Source organism: Trichoderma reesei, assembly GCF_000167675.1.
Source record: "Trichoderma reesei QM6a unplaced genomic scaffold TRIREscaffold_25, whole genome shotgun sequence".
Classification (NCBI taxonomy): domain Eukaryota; kingdom Fungi; phylum Ascomycota; class Sordariomycetes; order Hypocreales; family Hypocreaceae; genus Trichoderma; species Trichoderma reesei.
In genome coordinates this window covers 5,085-25,108 of record NW_006711172.1, presented here as the reverse complement: position 1 = coordinate 25,108, position 20,024 = coordinate 5,085, and the positions used below count along the sequence as shown (strand labels likewise).

General features: G+C 54.4%; 6 protein-coding genes across 6 annotated transcripts; 2 read left to right on the top strand and 4 right to left on the bottom strand.

The window, feature by feature from the left end:
• Window positions 1-5,861: 5,861 nt before the first annotated feature.
• On the top strand, window positions 5,862-6,814 carry TRIREDRAFT_123663 (uncharacterized protein). The gene has a single exon (XM_006968698.1). The coding sequence runs from the start codon at window positions 6,061-6,063 to the stop codon at window positions 6,565-6,567; it is 507 nt and encodes a 168-aa protein (XP_006968760.1). The 5' UTR covers window positions 5,862-6,060; the 3' UTR covers window positions 6,568-6,814.
• A 407-nt stretch (window positions 6,815-7,221) lies between these two features.
• Window positions 7,222-11,319, top strand: TRIREDRAFT_23193 (uncharacterized protein; the record flags this gene model as incomplete). The annotated part of the gene is made up of 4 exons (XM_006968625.1): window positions 7,222-7,279; window positions 7,494-9,795; window positions 9,998-10,740; window positions 10,800-11,319. 4 exons carry the CDS (start codon window positions 7,222-7,224, stop codon window positions 11,000-11,002), a joined length of 3,306 nt encoding a protein of 1,101 aa, XP_006968687.1. The 3' UTR covers window positions 11,003-11,319.
• Window positions 11,320-11,481: 162 nt separating this feature from the next.
• Window positions 11,482-14,133, bottom strand: TRIREDRAFT_68430 (uncharacterized protein; the record flags this gene model as incomplete). Its single annotated transcript, XM_006968636.1, has 2 exons — window positions 11,482-12,144; window positions 12,214-14,133. Coding segments are annotated over 2 exons (2,583 nt in total), but the record flags the coding sequence as incomplete, so codon positions are not given.
• A 950-nt stretch (window positions 14,134-15,083) lies between these two features.
• Window positions 15,084-16,235, bottom strand: TRIREDRAFT_51686 (uncharacterized protein). The gene is made up of 3 exons (XM_006968635.1): window positions 16,140-16,235; window positions 15,517-15,901; window positions 15,084-15,457 (listed from the first exon to the last, which is right to left on the bottom strand). Exons 1-3 carry the CDS (start codon window positions 16,187-16,189, stop codon window positions 15,140-15,142), a joined length of 753 nt encoding a protein of 250 aa, XP_006968697.1. The 5' UTR covers window positions 16,190-16,235; the 3' UTR covers window positions 15,084-15,139.
• A 757-nt stretch (window positions 16,236-16,992) lies between these two features.
• On the bottom strand, window positions 16,993-17,844 carry TRIREDRAFT_68647 (uncharacterized protein; the record flags this gene model as incomplete). The annotated part of the gene is made up of 1 exon (XM_006968634.1): window positions 16,993-17,844. One exon carries the CDS (start codon window positions 17,842-17,844, stop codon window positions 16,993-16,995), a length of 852 nt encoding a protein of 283 aa, XP_006968696.1.
• Window positions 17,845-18,586: 742 nt separating this feature from the next.
• TRIREDRAFT_123659 (cell wall protein) lies at window positions 18,587-19,756 on the bottom strand (the record flags this gene model as incomplete). The annotated part of the gene is made up of 3 exons (XM_006968633.1): window positions 19,690-19,756; window positions 19,476-19,624; window positions 18,587-19,408 (listed from the first exon to the last, which is right to left on the bottom strand). The coding sequence occupies exons 2-3, from the start codon at window positions 19,617-19,619 to the stop codon at window positions 18,587-18,589; spliced, it is 966 nt and encodes a 321-aa protein (XP_006968695.1). The 5' UTR covers window positions 19,620-19,624; window positions 19,690-19,756.
• Between the last annotated feature and the right edge of the window lie 268 nt (window positions 19,757-20,024).

The window sequence follows — 20,024 nt, the reverse complement described above, 5'->3', positions numbered from 1 at the left end:
TGAGTACATCGCCGCTCTCCAAAATGTAAATGCGTACATTATCTAGCTGCCAATTGGCAGCATAATGTAGCGGCGACCAACCGAAACTGTCGATTTTCCCAAGTTCTTCGACGTCCCAGTATAGCGTCCCCCCTGAGTCGTTGGTCTCCATAAGTTCCTGATGTTCATCGAGGATATTGAAGCTCTCCGGGAACTTCTCAATAGCTTTAGGTGCACTGCCAATCAGCACATCAAAAGTCGTGGCATAGCCCCCATTGCTCTTTACTAGGGAGTCTCTGATCCTCGAGAAGACAGAGGAACCTTTCCAACTCTCCTCCATAGATGCAAACTCTTCTTCCAGAATCTTCAGTTGTGTTGTAAGCTCCTCTTCGGTTCTCCCTTCCCGTCCTTGCAGATCAGCCTCGTGGCGTAGTCTGTACAGAAACTCTACACAAACAGCCACAGCCAGCGGACCGGATGATTCATTCTCCAAGTCGAACTGCTGTGACAAATTCAGAAGACAACAACAAGTCTCAACCAACTTCGTCCATTGGCGTGTTCGTTCGTATCGTTGTGCTTGCTCAATTGCCTCGTCCAAGACGTCTTTGATGTTGGTGAGTTTCCGTTCCAGGCTCAGAGGCATGACAAGATCAAAGTAGATATCCGACAGTGTTCCGAACCCAATTCTCTCGAGCTTTCTGGCCAAGCTAGAAAGAGAGTCGCTTTTCAGCTTCAATTGCTTCCAGTCGTCTTTCATCTTTCTGTATTTCACCTGACTTCTGCTCCGCGCGCTTTCGAGAATGACTTCAGGCATCTTCGCAACTGCGCGTAGAAATGCAAATAACAAGTCTCTGGAGAAAAGTCTTTCTCGTTTGTCCTCACATTCGACAACCAGACATTTCTTGCTGGGATTCTGTACCGTGTCCGTCTTAACAGTTTCGTCTGTGCCATCTTGAACCCCGGAGGTGAAGCCCACAACCGCTTTTTTGGAGTTTTTCACAGAGGTGTCTCCTTTAGATGTCCCCCCTTCAGAGTTTTTTCCTTCGGAATCTTCCCTTTCAGAGCCTTCCCTTTCAGAGCCTTCCCTTTCAGAGCCTTCCCTTTCAGAGCCTTCCCCTTCAAGGTGTTGCGCTTTTTGTTTGGTGCGTTTCGCGCATTCGCCTTCCCGGCCAAAGATCTCGGCGCTCTCACGATCCAGAAGTTCCGGGCGTACTTCTGACATCCACCAGTTCAGGTCCCTGGATAGTCGGGTTTTCAAGTGCACCGGACCATATAAGCGGAGGTTGCGGTGGTCAGTGTCTGTATCCCCCGCCGAAGAAGTTGAGTATAGCCACAAAGATAGGATTGCCTCAATGTTCTGTTCCTCGACGCGCCACTTGCCCCCTTTCTTCTCGAGCTCTATAAAGATATCCTCGGCCTCTCCTTTGTATTTTGCTGGAATAGTCCACACTAGCTTGGTATCAGACAGTCCCCCCAGCAATGTTTCCGCGACTGCTTCGATTGCACGCGACAGAAGGGCAGCCTCTCCGCGGACCGAACTTTTCCACTTTGAAAGTTTGCAAAGCATTTGGCGCATAAGCATCATCTTGTGGGCTGCTGACTTTTCCCTCGCCTCTGTGATGTCCGAATGGAGCCTCTGTAGAGAACGATATGGCTGGTTTCCTCCAGTGCGTACTTTCCATTCGTGAGACGCCTTTTCTTGCGCTGCAACGTGCTCATCCGCACTGGTGTGCTTTGCTTTGGCCCATGGAGCTGTAGCAAGATTTCCAAAAGTCAGAGAGAACCAGTCAAGCTCAGTGTTCGACAGCAAGGGAGTGCGAACTGGGGGTTTGTTGAGTCCCCGTCGAACTATGGCCCTAAACCCAGTTACTATGAGTGTGGCCACAAGTTGCACGACTGATGCTGTCCAGTTCAGCCCTCTCATTCCAATAAATTGTGAAACGAACCCAATGAGGGCAATAAGAGAGCCGAAGAGAGTGGTTGGCGCCAGACTCCTGTTCCTGAGCGGGTCTTGCGCCTCGTTGTTGTCTTGGTGATTGGCCAACCGCTGTCCCGATTCTTCGTCTCGACCGGGCCGATTGATGTTGCGACGAGACATCGTGATGTATTTCCGTTCGCCAGCTGGATAGATTGCATAGGGCTTGAACACCTGATCATTGACAGTGTGGTCCTTTTGTAACCAGACGACGAACAACTGGTGATTTGGCGCCTCGTAACAGGTTTCCGTGGTGCTGTCTTCGACCACCCACGCACATATGAACAACCCAATGAACAAAAGAATAGTTCCTGCGGCTGCACAGGGAAAAGCGTAGCCGACTATTCTTTTGCCATCTTTCAGGAAGAACTCGCCCTTGACTGGTGGGTTATAGGTAATGATGCCAAAATAGATTAGGGCACCGACTTGCAAAATGACCCCAAAGGCAGCGTAGAAGTAAATTTCGCCGCGACTGACTCTGTCGTGGCAGTTGAGGAGAAGATTTGGAGAACTGTTGTCGGAATTATCCACAACTACGAATATATCTGTCTCTTTGCCTTCGTTCGAATCCTTTAGTCTGCCAGACTCGGTTTCGGAAGATTCCATCTTCTCAGACTCAATGCTGGAAATGGGAGGACGACTCGCCCTATATGTGAGCTTTGAGATTCCGGATTTATCCACCTCCATCTGAGTGCTGAAGCCCGACTCATCTTGGTCTCTACCAGCTTCGAGATCGGGGTTAATGTGAGACGGTGTGGTTGGTTTCTTACTTCTCCAGAATTGAGGAAGCGAAAACGCAACATGGAAGTTGAACAGTTGCCGGTCATAGACTTTCATCTTGCCCGGAATATACCTGAGCACATCTTTGAAGGACTCCCAAGCATGATTCAGACCAGTGATTTCTTACAACATGGCTTAGTAGATGGAAATGAATTGGAATAGAAGGATTTGCACTTACTAATCTCTCGAAGTACCTTACCCCTTTTTATGACTGTTGACAATTCCTCACACCGAATAGTAGTCTGCATTGCAGAGAAAGATTCCAGCTTGGAGCCCCTAGGAAGCAAGCAGATGAACTGATAGATATCGGCAGATCCAGGGCACCTGACCACGCTGTGACCATTCCAAAGCTCGCAAACTTCGTCCGATGTGGATGACATAACCTCAACCTCTGCCGCTGAGAGATTCTCCCTTGCTCGTCCGATGAAGGATTTCAGCGACGTTGGCCCGGCCACCCTGATAGCGCTTACAACCGTGGTGATGGCGCCAATCGGAAGAACGGCCAAGAGTATGCAGTCGGCTATGCCCATCGCCTGGCTCATGAACTGCATGACGACCCGTTCGCCAAAGAGGGCGATGATGCTAGGCACATTGCGTGTTAGACTTGAAGTAGGGACAGAAACGGCTCGCTGCTTTGTATGGTAGCCACTCACGGTCCCAGGTCCGAGGCGAGATTGTTTGCAAAGTCATCGCCACCATCGGCAGCTGCACGACCGGCAAGCCATAGCACCAGAAGCACCGAAGAAATCGAAATCTGTGCCATCTTTGATGCCGGCCCACTAAGTGAGGGACAAGTTGAAGCTGTTGAGAGGAGTTGGTTGAAAAGAATCGATGCTCGGTGCTCAGAGGAGATATCCAGAAGATGTGGACAGCCATCAGACATCTTGGGGTGAAGCAATGGCCTGCCCCCTTCGGGCTATATACATATAGGCACGCTGCCCTGATCTCGACTTGAGTTTTTCATTGGAGCAGATTCAGCCGCAAAATCCTGCAGCAGAGCCTGATGCAGCATGCAGACGCCCCCGGGAGCCATCCATTACGAATGCAGGCCCGCCCACCCATTCGTTTGGGAGCAGCTTTTGCCGGGTTCGCCGGTCGCCTTATGGCGTTTATACATCGTGAACTGCTCAGCTCAGCTTCGTCGGAGTCTGGCATTCTGAGAGTGAACGACGGATAGAGAGAGGATGATGAAGAAGGTGGTGGAGAAGGTGACGAAGAGCGAGGACGAGGAAGCTGGTGGTCTGTGTGTATAAACAGGGAAAGACCGTCCAGGAGCTGTACCTGCCAATGAAGTCCCTCAACAATAGGCGACCAATATTTGCTCGGGTCGGCCCACGGGGGACTAACAGGGTTGAATCTAGATAACAGTCAACCAGTGCCCAGCAGGGACGCCTCAATGTCGAATGGCAGGTCGGTATCTCCCTGAGGAGTTATTGGATGATACTGGGGTCAATCTGGTTGCCCTTCCAGTATCTCAAGCGCGCCACTCGTCACTGGTCCAACACTGTCTCTTCAGCCGCATCGTCCCGACGGCATATTCTTAGCATACATACCTTACATACGCTGGCTTGATGTTGTCTCAATCATCGGGCACGAATACGCCACCTGGACTCAAGTGGGAGCCTGAAGATGAGGTACACGTACATGGTGAATGCTGGTAAATGTAACTCCGTCTACACGAGGCTCCAGGCAACATGAGGCTGTTGGCCACCGACCTTCAGCTGTACAGGGGCAGCTGCAAGGTGTGTCTATCGTGGGGCCACCACGAGTCCCATTGGCCATTCTCGCAGCTCTTTGATTGTGTCAGACAGCCACCGGAGACCGTCTAGGCCTGTATTGGGCTCCCCATTAATCTCATCAAATCCTTTGTTCACATATCCGGGCTAGGCTCGTCCCGCATGTGTGGCCGCGACCCAGATGGATGTCGTGGTCCAGTGAGAAACCGGCATCGGATATGCTTGACTTGAGCCGCAAATCTGAGTACTACTACATAGCCAGTGCCCCCACGCACTTTGCATGATTGCTGTTTGACTTTTTCAGTCTTGTCATTACTCCGTGTAGGTCTCAAATTGAGCTTCCATGTAGGTAGTAGGTATTTGTAAGGTAAATTCGTAGAGACATTGCTGCACCGTCTCCTTGCACAATCACATCCGTTTCCAAAACAGCTCAAGATGGTGTTACGAGCTGCTTTCCTCGGTATCGTATGTTGCCGAAGAGTAGCCGGAAATGGGTCAACGTAGAGCGATGCTCAAGCAGAATGCTCTAGTAAACGCCTGTGACGGGACATTCAATTGAAGAGATGCCACGAGAGTTGTGCATATCGCTGGTCCGTCATTACAATGTACAACTTCTGGTCGAGATATTGCTGCTTTAATACTCGGTACAGGATATTGGTAATTTTATTGTGTATTGGAGAGCGCCCATACAACCCGTTATTCCTTTGCGAGACACGTTTCAGACAGGGTTGGGAGTCTGCAGGGTAGTCGATAGTTCATATAGCAAGGTAGTTGCCTACTAGGTGTGTGTGGCTTGACGCTCGCGATATGGACTCGAGTAACAACGAGGTCTTTTAATTCCATAACATTTGTAACCTTAGCAGCATCGATTGGCTCTACATGAGAGGGGAAGTGCCAAGTGCATGGTATTGTGGTGCAAGTGAGATGCCTATCCAATGAAGAAGCCGTTATAGGCACCATTGTGTAAAAACGTATAGAAAGTCGAATGACACGAAGCTCATGCCGGAAGAAGATGCGCTTTACATCGTATCTGAGACTCAGTACTCTCATATCTGACCACCTCTCAGTGATTCCATAGGTATCTGGCAATGTCGTAGATGGGAGTAATCATCTCCATGGATCCCCTACCCGATCGAAGCAGCAAATGTCACATCATTGTCTCCGGACCGTCCTGGGCGACGGATGCATGGCAAGCATGGATCCCTGCAGCAAAGCGGCATGATGCAATGGCGGGTCACGGCCGATAAGCGGGACAGCCCTGCGTGACCCATTGGCAGCGGCCTTCGCTAACAGACGGTACCTGCAAAGAACTCAATGCGTAACCTCCCTGTCCGCTGACGTTGGCTGTGCTGTGCTGTGCTGCTCTTCCCCTTGGTCGTGTGCTTCGCCTCTCGCGTGTTTGCTTCATAATTGCTGCTGGATCGGGCCGGGATCCGTGTTTCCTGATCTTCCATCATCATGAGCACATTGCTAGAAGCTTCTCAACTTCCGCAATCGCGACTATTCTTTCACACTTAAAGTCAACCAGAGATCACAGCTTGCTCCCTCAATACTGCCTCAACCCATCCGACCCTTCGAACCGAAACAATCATGTCTCGATTCTCTCGCTACGACACTGACGAAGAGCGCCTCCCCGAGGGCATGACCCGCGTCGGCTACGATGCAGACACCCAAGTCTATACTTTCCGAGACGCAGACGGCAGCCTCTGGGAGTCCGCGCCGGGTTGCCAGTACGGCCGTCTGACGCGCGTCTCCGGGCCTGCCGCCGACGACGATGCGAGCGATTCCGAGCCATTCCTCCATGACTCGATGCCCAAGACTTCATGGCGACACGACATGATGCCGCTGCTCAACTTTGGTGTCCTGGTCGGGCTGTCGCTGCTCGTGCTCTTTTGGTTCATTGGCCGAAAGACGCCGGAGGAGAAGCTCGAGGTGGTTGTCAAGTGCCCTGGACGTAGCGTGACGGTTGCGGAGAATGACAGCTGTTGGGACCTGGCTCAAGCTCACGGCCTCACGGTGGACGAGCTCGTTCAGATGAATGATGGCTTGGACTGCAGCAAGCTGATGGTTGGGTACGAGGTGTGTCTTTCGGTGTAGCTGCAGCAGCTGCAGCCGCAGACGATGATATCATTGGCAGGGCAGAGTGGTTCTGCTGCCTGCTGCCGATTTTCTTCGTTGCGTCTTCCAGTTGGTCGATTTCCTGCAGTTGGGCGAACTCATGGCTCGAAGAGGGCCAGTCTGGGCGTTTTGTTATTCTTCCTTTGGTCTGTCACTTCCTGGTTTCTTTTCTCACTAGGTCCGGAGTCTCTGCTTCAATCTTCATCCCGTCCTTTTCGTCAGTCGTCATATAGACAGGCCGCACACCTGTAGACAGACAGCTTCTAGCGCTTATCTACTACTACCTTAGCTTCAACTCCTTGCAAGCAACAGCAGCTATCGCATCAGCTTAACTCGAACAGCTCTCCGATAAAAAGTGCGGTTATAATTCGGCGCAAAATCTCCAGCTTCTCAGGCGCTGTTTGAGCTTCTGGCTGCCTGGCAATCTTGGAAACTGGGGACCGACCCCTCGGCGAAGCGGGGCAAAAAAAGTCCCTGCTGGATGGAGTCTGGCATCTTATTTTTTTTTTTCTTCCCCTCTAGGCGAAGTAAATAAAATCTTTTTTCCTCGCACCTCGTCCACCGGACTTTTTCTCTCTTTCCTCCATCTTTTGCATTTCTCTTGGTCGCGCTGCTTCCAAGCGAATCGTCAAGATGGACAAGGAAAAGCTCGCTCAGCTGCTGCAGGCCAGCCAAGTTCGTAAGTCGCTCTGTCCCTCGTTGCTTCTTTCTTATCTCTTCCTCCTCTCCTCTGCCTTGTTCTCTCTCGCGTTATCGCGAGAACTTTTCCTCTTCTTCTTCTTCTCGTGGACGCGCGCGCACACGGTTGAAGAGATGAAGCTCGAGCAAGATGAAGGAAGGATAGAAGTAGTGTTCTATCAAATCACCTTCACGAAAGACCGTCTGCTAACATCTGCCCTCGACAGCCAACACGGAACAGGTCAAGGCCGTCACGGCCGATCTCCAGAAGAACTACTACTCCAAGCCCGAGTCCCTTCTGGCGCTCATCGAGATCGCCCTTACACATGGAGACAGTGCCATTCGCCAGCTGGCCTCCGTCCAGGCCCTGCGCCTCGTCTCCAAGTTCTGGAGCGCCACCTCTCAGGACCAGAAGCCTCTTGTGCGCTCGCACCTGCTCGAGGGCACCCTGAAGGAGACGTCCGCTCCCAACCGCCACTCTCTGGCGCGCCTGGTTGCTGGCATCGTCGGCGAGGACATGGAGTCTGGCGATGGCGAGGACTTCCTGAAGCAGCTGCTGCCCCTCAACACCAGCGACAACGTTGTGCACCGTGAGGTTGGCTCTTTCGTCCTCTATGCCATGCTCGAGGATGACCCTTCGCACTTCAGCGACCACACCGATCAGCTCCTCCAGCTGTTCCAGTCGCGCATCAACGACGACAGCAAGGAGGTCCGCATGAACATTGTCCGCGCCATTGGTGCCATCCTCATGCTCGTTGACCCCGAGGAGGACCCCCAGGCCCTCAAGACCATGCAGGGCTTCGTCCCCAGCCTGGTCAACATCCTCAAGGCTACCGTTGAGGCTGGCGACGAGGAGAGCTATGGCACTGTTTTCGACGTGTTCCACTCCTTCATTGCCTACGACTCTGCCCTTCTGGCCCTTCACCTGCGCGACTTGCTCATGTTCATGATTGAGCTGGCCGGCAACACCAACGCTGAGGACGACCCTCGTTCGCAGGCTCTTGGCTTCCTCATCCAGACCGTTTCTTTCCGCCGCATGAAGATTCAGGCCATGAAGGATGTTGGCGCCGAGCTCATGGTCAAGGCCATGCACATCGTCATCGACCTCGACTCTGATGACGAGGAGGACATGTCGCCCGCCAGAGTCGCCATCAGCCTGATTGACCAGCTGGCCAACGAGCTGCCTCCTCGCCAGGTCATTGTGCCTCTGCTTGAGCAGTTCCCCATCTTCGCCACCCACCAGGACCCCCGCTACCGCATGGCCGCCATGCTGGCTCTCGGCAACGCTGCCGAGGGTGCTCCTGACTTCATCTCTACCCAGCTCCAGCCTCTCCTCCCCACCATCATCAACCTGCTGTGTGACCCCGAGCTCAAGGTCCGACACGCCGCCCTTGTTGGCCTCATTCACCTCGCCGAGGAGATGGCCGATGAGATGGCTTCCCACCACCAGCAGATCATCGAGGCTGTCTTGAAGAACCTCGAGTCTGCCTCGCAGGGTCCTTCTGACAAGACCAACATCAGCATCATCCGCTGCGCCTGCGGTGCTCTCGACACCTTTGGCGACGGCATTGACACAAAGATCATGGCTCAGTACGGCCCTACGCTTATCGGCCCTATGGTCAAGCTGCTTGACCACGATGACTATGGCGTCAAGGCCGCCGCTGCCTCTGCCCTCGGTGCCATTGCCGCCTCCATGGAGAAGGACTTCCAGCCCTACTTCGAGAACGTCATGAAGTCCCTCGGCAAGTTTGTCATGATCAAGGACAGCGAGGACGCCATGAACCTGAGAAGCTCCACCTGCGACAGTCTGGGTCGCATTGCCCTGGCTGTTGGCCCTGAGGCCTTCCAGCCCTACGTCATGGACCTCATGAAGGCCAGCGAGGAAGCCCTCAGCCTGGACAACCCCAGACTCAAGGAGACGAGCTTCATCCTCTGGTCTAACCTGTCCAAGGTCTACCACGAGCAGTTCGAGCACTTCCTCGACGGTGTCTTCAAGGGCATCTTCTCTTCCCTTGAGCTGGAAGACGAGGAGCTGGACATTCCCGGCATTGACCCCAGCCAGCTCGAGGACGGCCACCTCATTGTCGGCGGCAAGCGTATCAAGGTCAAGACCCCCAACGCCGAGGACGTTGATATCGGCGAGGGTGAGGATGACTGGGATGACATTGAGGATCTTGCCGACCTCGCTGGCGGCACCACCGCCGTTGCCATGGAGCAGGAGATTGCCCTTGACGTCCTCGGCGACGTCATTTCCAACTCTTGCAACATGAACAACCTCGAGACTTATGTCGAGAAGACCATCGAGAAGGTCGTGCCCTTCACTGACCACGACTACGAGGGCTGCCGCAAGACTGCCATCTCCACCCTCTGGCGCATGTATGCTCGCGTCTTCCAGGTCTGGGAGGAGAGTGCTGGCGTTAAGTGGCAGGCAGGTCTCCCTCCCACTCCTGCTCCCCCGGCCTCCATTGTCAAGATTGGCCAGACTCTTCACGAGTCTACCATGACTATCTGGGCCAACGATAGCGACCGGTATGTTGATCTCTTTTGTCTTGTCTCTCTGTTGACTATTCCCCACCTTTGCATGATGACAACATTGCGTTATACCCAGCTCACTCAGATGCAAATGCAATTGCTGAGAACGCGTGTAATCTACTTCTGATCTGCAATCATCCTCTCTACACTGTTATCATCGTCTCAAGTTTCGATGGGCTTTGCTAACCAAGCAAACCAGGTCTGTTGTCACTGACATTAACCGCAACGTTGCCGCTACCCTCAAGGCTTGCGGTCCTGCCGTTCTGGCCTCCAAGGATGGCATGCTGCAGGAGATTGTCTCCGTGGTCACCCTTCTCATCACCCGCTCTCACCCTTGCCAGCTGGATCTCGGCGACGAGGACGAGGAGCAGGAGGTTGAGGACGCCGGTTCCTCTGAGTACGACTGGCTGGCGATTGACACCGCTCTGGATGTCGTTGTCGGCCTTGCTGCTGCTCTGGGCCGCGACTTTGGCGAGCTGTGGAAGATCTTCGAGAAGGCCATCTACAAGATGGCGAGCTCCACCGAGGATCTGCAGCGCTCAACCGCCATTGGCACCATTGCCGAGGTCATCAAGTACACCGGCGAGGCTATCACCCCCTACACCGAGTCTATTGGCCAGGCCTTGATGCGACGTCTCTCGGACCCCGACGCCCTGACCAAGTCCAACGCCGCCTACGCTGTCGGTCTGCTGGTCTATCACTCCTCCGACACCGGCAAGACGGTGCCTATCTACCCCCAGCTGTGGGAGAAGCTCGAGCCCATGCTGGCCATCCAGGAGATGCGTATTACGGATAACGTTGCTGGAGCCCTGTCGCGCATGATGATCAAGCATGCCGACGCCGGCTTCGTTGCTCAGGCTCTCCCTGCCATTGTCAGCAACCTGCCTCTGCAGGAGGAGTACGAGGAGAACGAGCCCATCTACCAGTGCATTCACGCCCTCTGTAAGTAATCCTTGTCTGAAGCGTTCAGTTGGGCTTCACAAGTACTAATCATCCTGCAGACGATCAAAACAACGAGACCGTCCAGCAGCTGACCCCTCAGCTGCTGGGCATCTTCGAGAAGGTCCTGTCACCCCCTCAGGAGCAGCTCGAGCCCGAGACGCGCCAGCTCCTGAGCCGCACCGTGCAGGCCCTCTACGGAGCCAAGCCGGAGCTGTTTGCCAACCACCCCAACCTGCTGCAGCTGGCCAGTGCTTCTCAGTAAAGCGGGAAGTTGTTTCGATTAAAAGATGCCGAGAACAGATGTCGACCGTAAAAGTCGGTTGGCATCTAGACGATGAAGACATGAGGACATGACGTACACTATACCCCTTTTGATGAGTTGCACATATCACTAAAGAACGAAAATGGATGGGAATGAGGGTAAACCAAGGGAGGCTTATTTGATAAAAATTGAGAATTGGGAGCGTTTTCACATAGAACGGACTGGCTTCGAAGCAACATAGATTATCTATCAGTCCACATATTTTATCTATATATATATACATTTCTGTTGGGGCTTGCGAATCCCCTGATGGGTCGAAACAGGATAGTATTTCGAAACGCTTCTGTGCAATTGTGATGTGCTTAACTCTTTGACAGACTAACTGACTGTTTGATGCTTGTGATCCATTAATTTTCAATGCTATTTAACTTTCTGTAACGGCAGTATTCCCGTACAGACAGGATACACTCCCATATCCCCTACCAAATCCTCTTCTCAACCATATCATACCGAAACACCCCTTGATAATCCCCCTCGTCAGTCGCTTTCTCCTCCCCCTTCTTCCTCTTCTTCAGCCCCTCGCTCGGATCGGCATTGATCCACCGCCTCTTGTCCTCTGTGACTTCCACCTCACCAAAGCCTCCGACCCGCACGCCGTTGGCCTTGTAGCTGTCTACCTCGGCCTTGCCTGCCGCAACGAGGGCTTCCTTCTGCTTCATCTTTGCGTAGCGGTTCCGTGCGTACTTGAGCAGGATCATGCCTAGGAGGAGTTTTATGATGAGGAGGACGAGGAAGATGATGAAGAATACGACGACCATGGTCACGGCTGCAATGACGTCGTCTGAAGTCCATTTATACCATGGACGGGAATTAAGAGGGTGATCGTAAGGGTAGCCGTAGGTGGCGCGGCCAAGGGAGTCGCGGATGAGGGAGTCGAAGCGGTTGAGGGCGGCAATCATGGCGGGCGACGAGGGCGTCGCCGAGGCTTCCGTGAGGGAGGTCTGCGTGGATATGGGGAGCGGCATGGGGACGTGGGCGGAGAGGAGCATGTGGTATGTCTGGATGGAGGCGCGGATGAAGAGGCAGGATAAGGGGATGACGGCGAGCCCGAGTCTTCTGGTGAGGGCGGGAGTTGTAAAGGCCTTGCCAAGTTTTGTTAGCTGATATAAAGATCGTTATCAAGAGGGCTTGAAAGACAAGTGAAAACTCACATTGGTGTAGTAGTCCTTGCACAAAATGTCGAGGATCCTGCTGTAGAACTTGGGCTTCATGTTGTTGAACTTGGTCACGTACGCATGCTTGATCGTGTCCACGAGCATCTCACTCCCAACGACAATGAGGAATGGCGACAGCACCTCTCCCGACATGACCCAGGACGGCAGAACGGTGAAGCTGTGCGGGAGGATGCTGGGCGAGTGCATAGGCGCGGCCTTTGTGGGATCGTCGTTCATACCGGCGCCCGGCACAGATAGGCCGCCAACCTCGACGATGTTGCGCATGCCGATGATGAGCAGCATGATCCAGAGGTGGAAGCGCTCGACAATGTCCGCGCAGGTCAGCTGGAACAGGCTGTCCTTTTCAAAGCGCTTGAAGACTGTGCTTTTGATCTCGACAAACTGGTTAGACAGGAGGAGGGTAAGGAGGGCGTTGGAGTATGAATTGACGGCCACGTTGAGGGTGATGACCTGGTAGTACAGAGCGACGGAATGAAGGACGCAGTATATCAAGGCGAGCACAAACATGCCCAGGGGCAGCAGGACCTTGGATCGGCCGGATGAATTGCGTGATAGCGTTTCAGAGCTGAACAGACACTCGAGGATGTCCTGGCCCAGTGCAGAGAGCAGCTTGTCTCCGACTTCAAGGATGTTGTACACGACGTACAGTTTGATGGCCGACTGTGCGCGAATCAGGTGGTACATCCTGCTGGCGTCCAGCTTCATCAGCACCAGCGAACTGCATATGATGACGGCACCCTGTAGTAGGTCGGCCTTGTGGAACGTCGAGAGGTTGGACGGCATCGACTTGGTGCGTCGATGGCGGAACGAGCCGGACTTGGGTCCAGGGCGTCGGGCCGGAAGTGACGGCGTCTTAGGCGTAGTGGCATCGCCGCCGGCCCGAACCCGAGAGTCTGCCCGGACGCCGTTTGGCCGGTGACGGACGCCAGGCGATGTGCCGTCGACAGAGGCTTCGCTGGCCCTGCTGCAGCTGCGTGATCGGCCGCTGTCGGAGACGTCGCTCATTCTGCGGCCACGAACTGCCCGCGCTCGTTTCCATAATCTGCCGAGGCCGTACCAGACAAAGCCAACCAGCCACTTGACTTCCTTAAAGATGACGTAGATCCACCACCGCACCAGCACAGTCAGGGCCATGGTGAAGCGGATGGGGAGGATGGTGAATGTGTACAGCCAGGCGTCCAGGCATGCGAGAGCGCCGAAGTAGAGCGTGCGCTCCAGGAAGGGGGGTATCAAGAGGACATTCTTGAGACGCTCGAACTTGACGGCGTGTGACTCGTATGGAATGTCGTTAGTATAGGACTGGTGGATATAGAGCGGGCTGGGACGCTGCTGTGCCAGTTCCAGCTGGAGATGGGTGGGAATCGACATGGGCGGAAGCGGGATGATGGGCGGAATCGGAGAGGGAGGGCGAGCGCCGGAGCTGGGAGGCTGGACGGGCTGCTGCGTCGCAAAGGCCGGAGAGCCGGTCACGATGGACGGCGATGGTGTGGCAGTCCCGTTTGCGCCGTCGAGGTTCAGCCCCTGCGGCCGTGTTGGTGCAAAGGACAGCCGCCGGGGAGACGGGGGAGGCAGCATTTGGCCGCCACGGCTCGTCGGCGGTGTCGAGACCGTTCGAGACGCGGACACGGAGCGGCGCATGGGCGTGCGGGCTTCTCTGGGCAACGTCGCGATGCCATTGGCATAGGGGAATGCCTCGTCTGTGCGCTGCAAGTCGGAGGGCTTCATCAGCGCCTGTCGGATCGCCTCTCGCTCGTCAATGGCGTTGTTGCTCAGAGAATCTGGTACTGAAGCGATGGGCAGCGACTTGGGCTCGTTGGTCAGCTGCTGGATCTCGGCGGCCGTCAGCTTGGGAACGTTGTCGTTGCTTGGGGCTCGTCCGATGGTGCTGCTGTTGCTGCGCTGCCGGTGCGTGTCGTCCTTCTGCCGGCGGCTGCTCGAACTTGATCTCTGGCTAACGGAGGGAGGGTTCTTATTGCTACTGCCGTTGCCATTGCTGGACGCATTGCCGCTGGTATTTGCGCTTCCGTTTGACAGGCCATGTCGGTGGCCAGTTCCATGTTCATGCTCGCTGCCGCTCCCGTTTGTGTGTCCATTGATGTTCCCATGCCCGCTGCCCCCATTGACCCCTTTGCTCCCATCTTCGTCAACAAAGGGAGGCGTGTTCTCATCTCCCCATGCCTCGTGATGCCCGGCCAGGCTGGTGGACGAGGCCATCGGGCTCATTGGGTCCGTGGTCACTGCCATCCCGGCGGAGGACTTAGTTGATCATGCTGCTGCTGATGATGATGTTCGAGACGTGTCGCATCCATATAAGCATAGCAGCCAGAGTTGCAGGGCGAAAGGCTGGAGAGAGATAGACAGGCGTGCACTCTCTCTGGCCATGCGAGGTTGTTGAGAATCGAGAGGTGGATGACGGACGTTGGACGTTGGAAAGTTGAGGTGCATGTGGCCAAAAGTGGCTGGCGGGCAGGGGCGTTGAGGCGCTGTGGGGGCTGCTGCCACAGGAGGTCCAGGCGCTGAATTGCGGGCTTGGGCGTGACGTGAGCCGCTGAATGCGTAAATGCAGGAGACGAGCATGTTGTAGATGGCTTCAATGTTGAAGTTTCCAAGATGATGTAATGATGCCTCTCATAAGAAAAATGCTCGATTAAGGTTATATATAGGAGAACAGCTCTAAGAGGTATATCTTGATGTGGAAAACAAGGGCTGCAAACAATATCAGATTCCGTCTGGTGACACCTTGATGGCCTACTGTACATGTATGCAGCACTCAACGCACACAGCCCATGATGACACCAAGAAAGCAGACGTAAACTTCAGTGGTATTGTTGCAATATATGTGAAATTACAGTAACCGACCGCTCGCAAAGAACTTTTCTGCTCTTCCCCATCATTCGCCCCTTTACAGGTGCTCCTCGAACCAAGTCACAGCCTGCAAAAAGGCCTGCTCCTTGGCAAACTTCTCCGCCTTGACCTTGACGTCGCAGCGCACCGCAAAGCCGTGCACAACGTGTGAGTACAGGTTGATCTGGAAGGGCTGGCCCGTCTTGATCAGAATCTCCTCCGACTTGTGGCGCTTCTCCGCAGGGAAGATGGTGTCCGTCTGGGCGGCGGCGATGGACAGAGGGCCGGTGATGGCAGCCAGCTCGTCCTCGTCCACCATGGTCGGGTGCGCCACGTAGCCGACTTCGATTCCGTCCTTGTAGTGGCGGACGACGTACTGCAGACATACATGCTTCAGTAATGATATTCCTCTAATTCATGAGCGGACGCGCTTACCTTTGCGCCAAAGCAGTAGCCAACGGCACCAATCTTCTTGATGCCCAAATCACGCAGCGCCTTGATGCCCTTGATGATGATGGGGTCAACGGCCTCGGGGGTGTGCGGGTTGTCGCCAGTCGATCCCTTGGTCATCCAGGCCCCAAAGTCAAAGTCGCCCGGCCGGTTCAGGCTGAGGGCGTCGCCGTTGAAGATGTCGGGCATCAGGACGGTGTAGCCCTGGGCGGCAAAATTGTCGGCCAGCAGCTTGCTGTTCTGCCAGATGCCAATGACATCGGGGACGAAGAGGATGCCCTTGCCCTCGCGAGCCTTGTCGGCGGGGGGAGTGGCCAGGTAGGCGTCAATGTTGCCGTCGATCTTGATGTCCTTGCCCTTGGGCTCACCCCTAGAGAAAGGGTTAGCAGAGGTTTGAAAGAATTGACATCGCGTTCATCTTTGCATTAATCTGCGAGTTGTGGTGTATCCCAATCTGTTCACTGCCTCTCTCTCTCTCTCTCTCTACGCGGGGCGAGTTGATATGCAAGTAATGAGAGAGGCGCTCTGACGGACCGGGGTTGAGCTATCCGTACAGATGAGATCTGATAGAGAGCCAAGAGAAAAGAAAATCAAAAGCCAAGACTTACTCATGAAGGGTGCCGACAACGCAACATTTGGCAGGAGGGTTAGAAGCCATCTTTGCTCAATTCAACGATACTTTCAATGGAATTGAAGATTGCTAGTATGAAGAAGAGGAAACTGTTTTGAGTGCGATAGAGAGGTGGACAAAATTGCGGGACTTGTCAAGGTATTTGAAGCTGTCGCAAAGGTTCCTGAGCTGCTTGGTGGGGTAGCAGCAGCGGAGAAATGGCAATCAATTTAATCTATACACGAGATGTCGTGACGCAATTCTCGAGCTCCGTGATGGCGGGGTCTAAGAGTCAAGAGTAGGGAATTAAGCTGGCAAATGAGTGAGCGATTCGGGGCTCCTGTCCCTTGTCCTCAGCCTAAAAACCCGACGCCCGGCTGCTTTGCGCAACAGGTTTTTATCGCGACTTCTAGAAGACTCGCTGCTTACTCAAGCATCAAGATGGGGACTCTCGTCGGTTTTGCGACTGAGCAACTCTTCCTCCGTCGGCGTGGGTTAGGTAAAACTGCCAGCGGATAAGGAACCACCGAGATGGTATCCTGAGATCCTACCCACTGCCCAATCCCGGCCCTGGGAGGGCCATCAAGCGGCTATCTCGGCATGTAAACCTGCAAAGCGCTGTGATCCTGGTTGAAACCCATCGGGATTCAAGGCCGTGCGATTAATCAGCTAGCAATCGACCTGCACTAGGTAGCTATTCCCCTTGCTGCCTCAAACGGAAGTAATTGAGAAAAAGGGCATTCGCAGCCTTTTCGCAGGGTGGTTGGGTTCGGTAAAAAGACGCCGAATTGATTTTGGTTGCTTGATGACTTCAGACTCTGGAATGGGATACAGACAAGTGTCGACGCTGCTCACTTGCTGCGGATGCCCTTTGGTTTGCGCTTCTTGAAAACCACTGGCGTGATGCCGCTCGACTCTCCTGTCTCTTCCGCCTTGACAACTGGTTCTCGATCAACAGCCGGCTCCTTGCCATGCAACTCAGCGTCGGGGTCTGATTTGATAGAAACGTCCTCTTCCTTCAAAATCTTCACTTTTGTAGAGTCGCCATCGTCAGCATCTTCCTCCTTCTTCACTGCGTCTTCTTCCCTCTTGGTTTCCGTCTTCAACGGCACCGCGTTGCTCAGCAGCGCGTCTAGATCCTGGTCTTCGTCGTCCGGCATCGTCTTGGAGTCGCGGCCCCATCGCCTTGGCTTCTTGAAGAGTCCTCGCATGGCTTCCTCCTCCTCCTTCTGCTCGTCCGTCTCTTCGCGCTTCCTGACGCCTGTTGCCCGGGCCTCGATCGAAGTTTCGCCGTCCGCTTCTGGTCTGTCTTCGATTATAGTCGTCTTTGTAACCGTCCACTCGCCCGGCATGGCCATTTCGGGTCGGATATCAGTCGGAATCGCAACCCCCAGCGCAGCCAGCTGCTCCCGCTGAGACTTGAGCTGAGCTTCTGTCGGTGCTGCCGTCCTGGCCGTCGCGGCTGACGAGCTGGACGACGATCCGCCAACGACGCCATTGAGCCTGTTGATCTCTCTTCGCGCCCTCTCCTTCTCCCGCTCTTCCCTCTCGTGGTTGCGGTGCAGGTCTCGCAGCGAGCGCTTCAGGGCGCCCTGATGCTTTGCTGTCGCCTCGTGGTTTGCGCGCTCGAGCTTCGTGTCGCGGACGTAGACTGAGCAGTGCTTGCACCAGTATTTGGGCGTAGATTTCCAGTATTCCGACATTGTGATCTGGTGGATTTGCTGTGGAAAAGAGTGATGAAGATTGTCGCGTGTCAAAATCGTGAACGAGGCAGAAATGCGTGGCAGCACGGCGCAAGTGCGGAAGGTGCAACGACAGGTGCGATTACGTAAGCTTCAATGACGACTTCTCTTCAAACTCGACTTGCGTCACGATCCAGACATTCTTCTCGCTTCAACTAACTAGCCTTCGAAAGGTCGTCGATATGGTTTCATCGCCATCTCAGTCACGATCCGAGGTCTCTAAAATAGAGAAAAGAAAAAGCTCTGGTTCAATTGAATTACCACCCATTATCTCAACTTGAAGCAAAGCAAACACCAGCAGCAATGAGCTGCTCCATCTCACCCTTCGTTGCCAAGGTCTCTCTACTCACCAAGTCCGGACGACACTGATTGACCATGTTCATACACCTCATAATCCATCCCGAAGCACGTCCGTGTTCTCGTGATCAAAACGAACATCGTAGAAGGCGTCTTTCCCTCCTAGCGAAACCTCGCCCTCCGTTTTCCACAGCATTACAAGACTGCCAGATTGCAACACCACCAAATATCAAGGTCAACAATGCATCGAAGACAGTGGAGATGGGCACAAAACGATAATGCCAATCATGTTTCGACAGTCTTTCATTTGTGTCTAAAGTCTTTAGCCAGGGATGGCCTCCCCAGCAAACAAAATCAGGAAGCAACGCGTCGAGCCAACTAACGCCTCAGCCGCTTGATCTCCTCTTTACAAGGCAACCATACCAAGCAGCGCAACGGCAACGGCAACTGAAAGGCCGGGAAGAACCTTGGAGCTACCGCTGATAGGAGGCTGAGTGGGCGAGAAGGGAGGGCTCGTGGGAACACCGGTACCAGTACCGACAGGGGGGACCACTGGCGATCCTGTGCCTGTGGGAGCCTGGGGCTGTCCATCACTAATCTGAGTGACGGGGGGAGCGACAGGCGGCTGAGGAGACCCGGTTGGGACCTGAGGTTGACCGTCGCTGATCTGGGTAACGGGAGGAGCAGGTGATCCCGTTGGAACCTGAGGCTGACCATCACTGATCTGGGTGACAGGAGGAGCAGGTGATCCCGTTGGGACTTGAGGTTGACCATCACTGATCTGAGTGACAGGAGGAACCTGAGGCTGACCATCACCTCCCTGAGAGACGGGGGCTTGCGGCTGGCCATCGGGGATGGCAGTCACAGCCTGGTTGACGCCCTTATCGTCACTGCCCGCCTCGCTGCCCTTGTTGCTGTGTCCAGCGCTGCCACCACCGCAAGGCAGGATAACAAGCTCTACCGGCTGGCACTGGGGTGCCCAGTTGCGGTCATACAGGTTATAGAAGTTGCCTGAGAGGCATTGCCAGAAGGTGGTTGAGCCCTTGAGCCCCAGCGCGCCGTTGTCGCAAGCGGAGAAGCCACTTGTCACGAGAGCATTTGCCTGAGGGGGGTTGTCGAACTGCCACTGGTCGTTGGATGCGATATAACCGGTGCGGCCCTGGGCATCCTTCAGGATGCCGTTGTTGAGCGTCAGCAGCAAGGCGTTCGGGTTGCTGCAGTCTCGCTTCTATAGGACATGTTAGCATGATACGACCATTTGGGAGGAAGGCATCATCGGCTGGCATGGAACTGACTTCAATGTCTCGCTTGTTGATCTTGGAGGCAGTGACCTGGAACTGTCCATTATACGATGAGGCACAGTTTCCTGCGTCAGCACGAGGGGCAAGGGCATCGACCATTGTCGACCCCAGAAGGGCGAGAAGAATGGAAGGCTGCATGATGGCTGTTGGGGGACTGTCAGCTGTGAGTCTTGATGATTATGAGTTATTCTAAGGGGGGGATGCTAACCGTTTGAGAGAAGGTTATCTTTGTGTTAGAACGAGAGACTTGCTATATCTGCAAGAAACGATTGTCCGGCTGCCCTTTGAAGTGTTGAGACAACAGTAACGAGCAGTGCTCGGAGAGCCGGGTGGTCGTCGGGGTTCATATAATCGCTGACCAGGCCAAGATGCCATTACGGCCAATGGCTTGAGGAACTTCGGCCTGTCGATCGACTTGCTGCCTGTGGCCGATGTAGGCAAGTTGGCAAGCCACGGAGCCGTGCCATCACATAGCGTCAACAGCTGGCGAAACCCAAAATGTGGGCGTCGATCCACCTGTGTACGCGAATCTTGGAGGAGGCC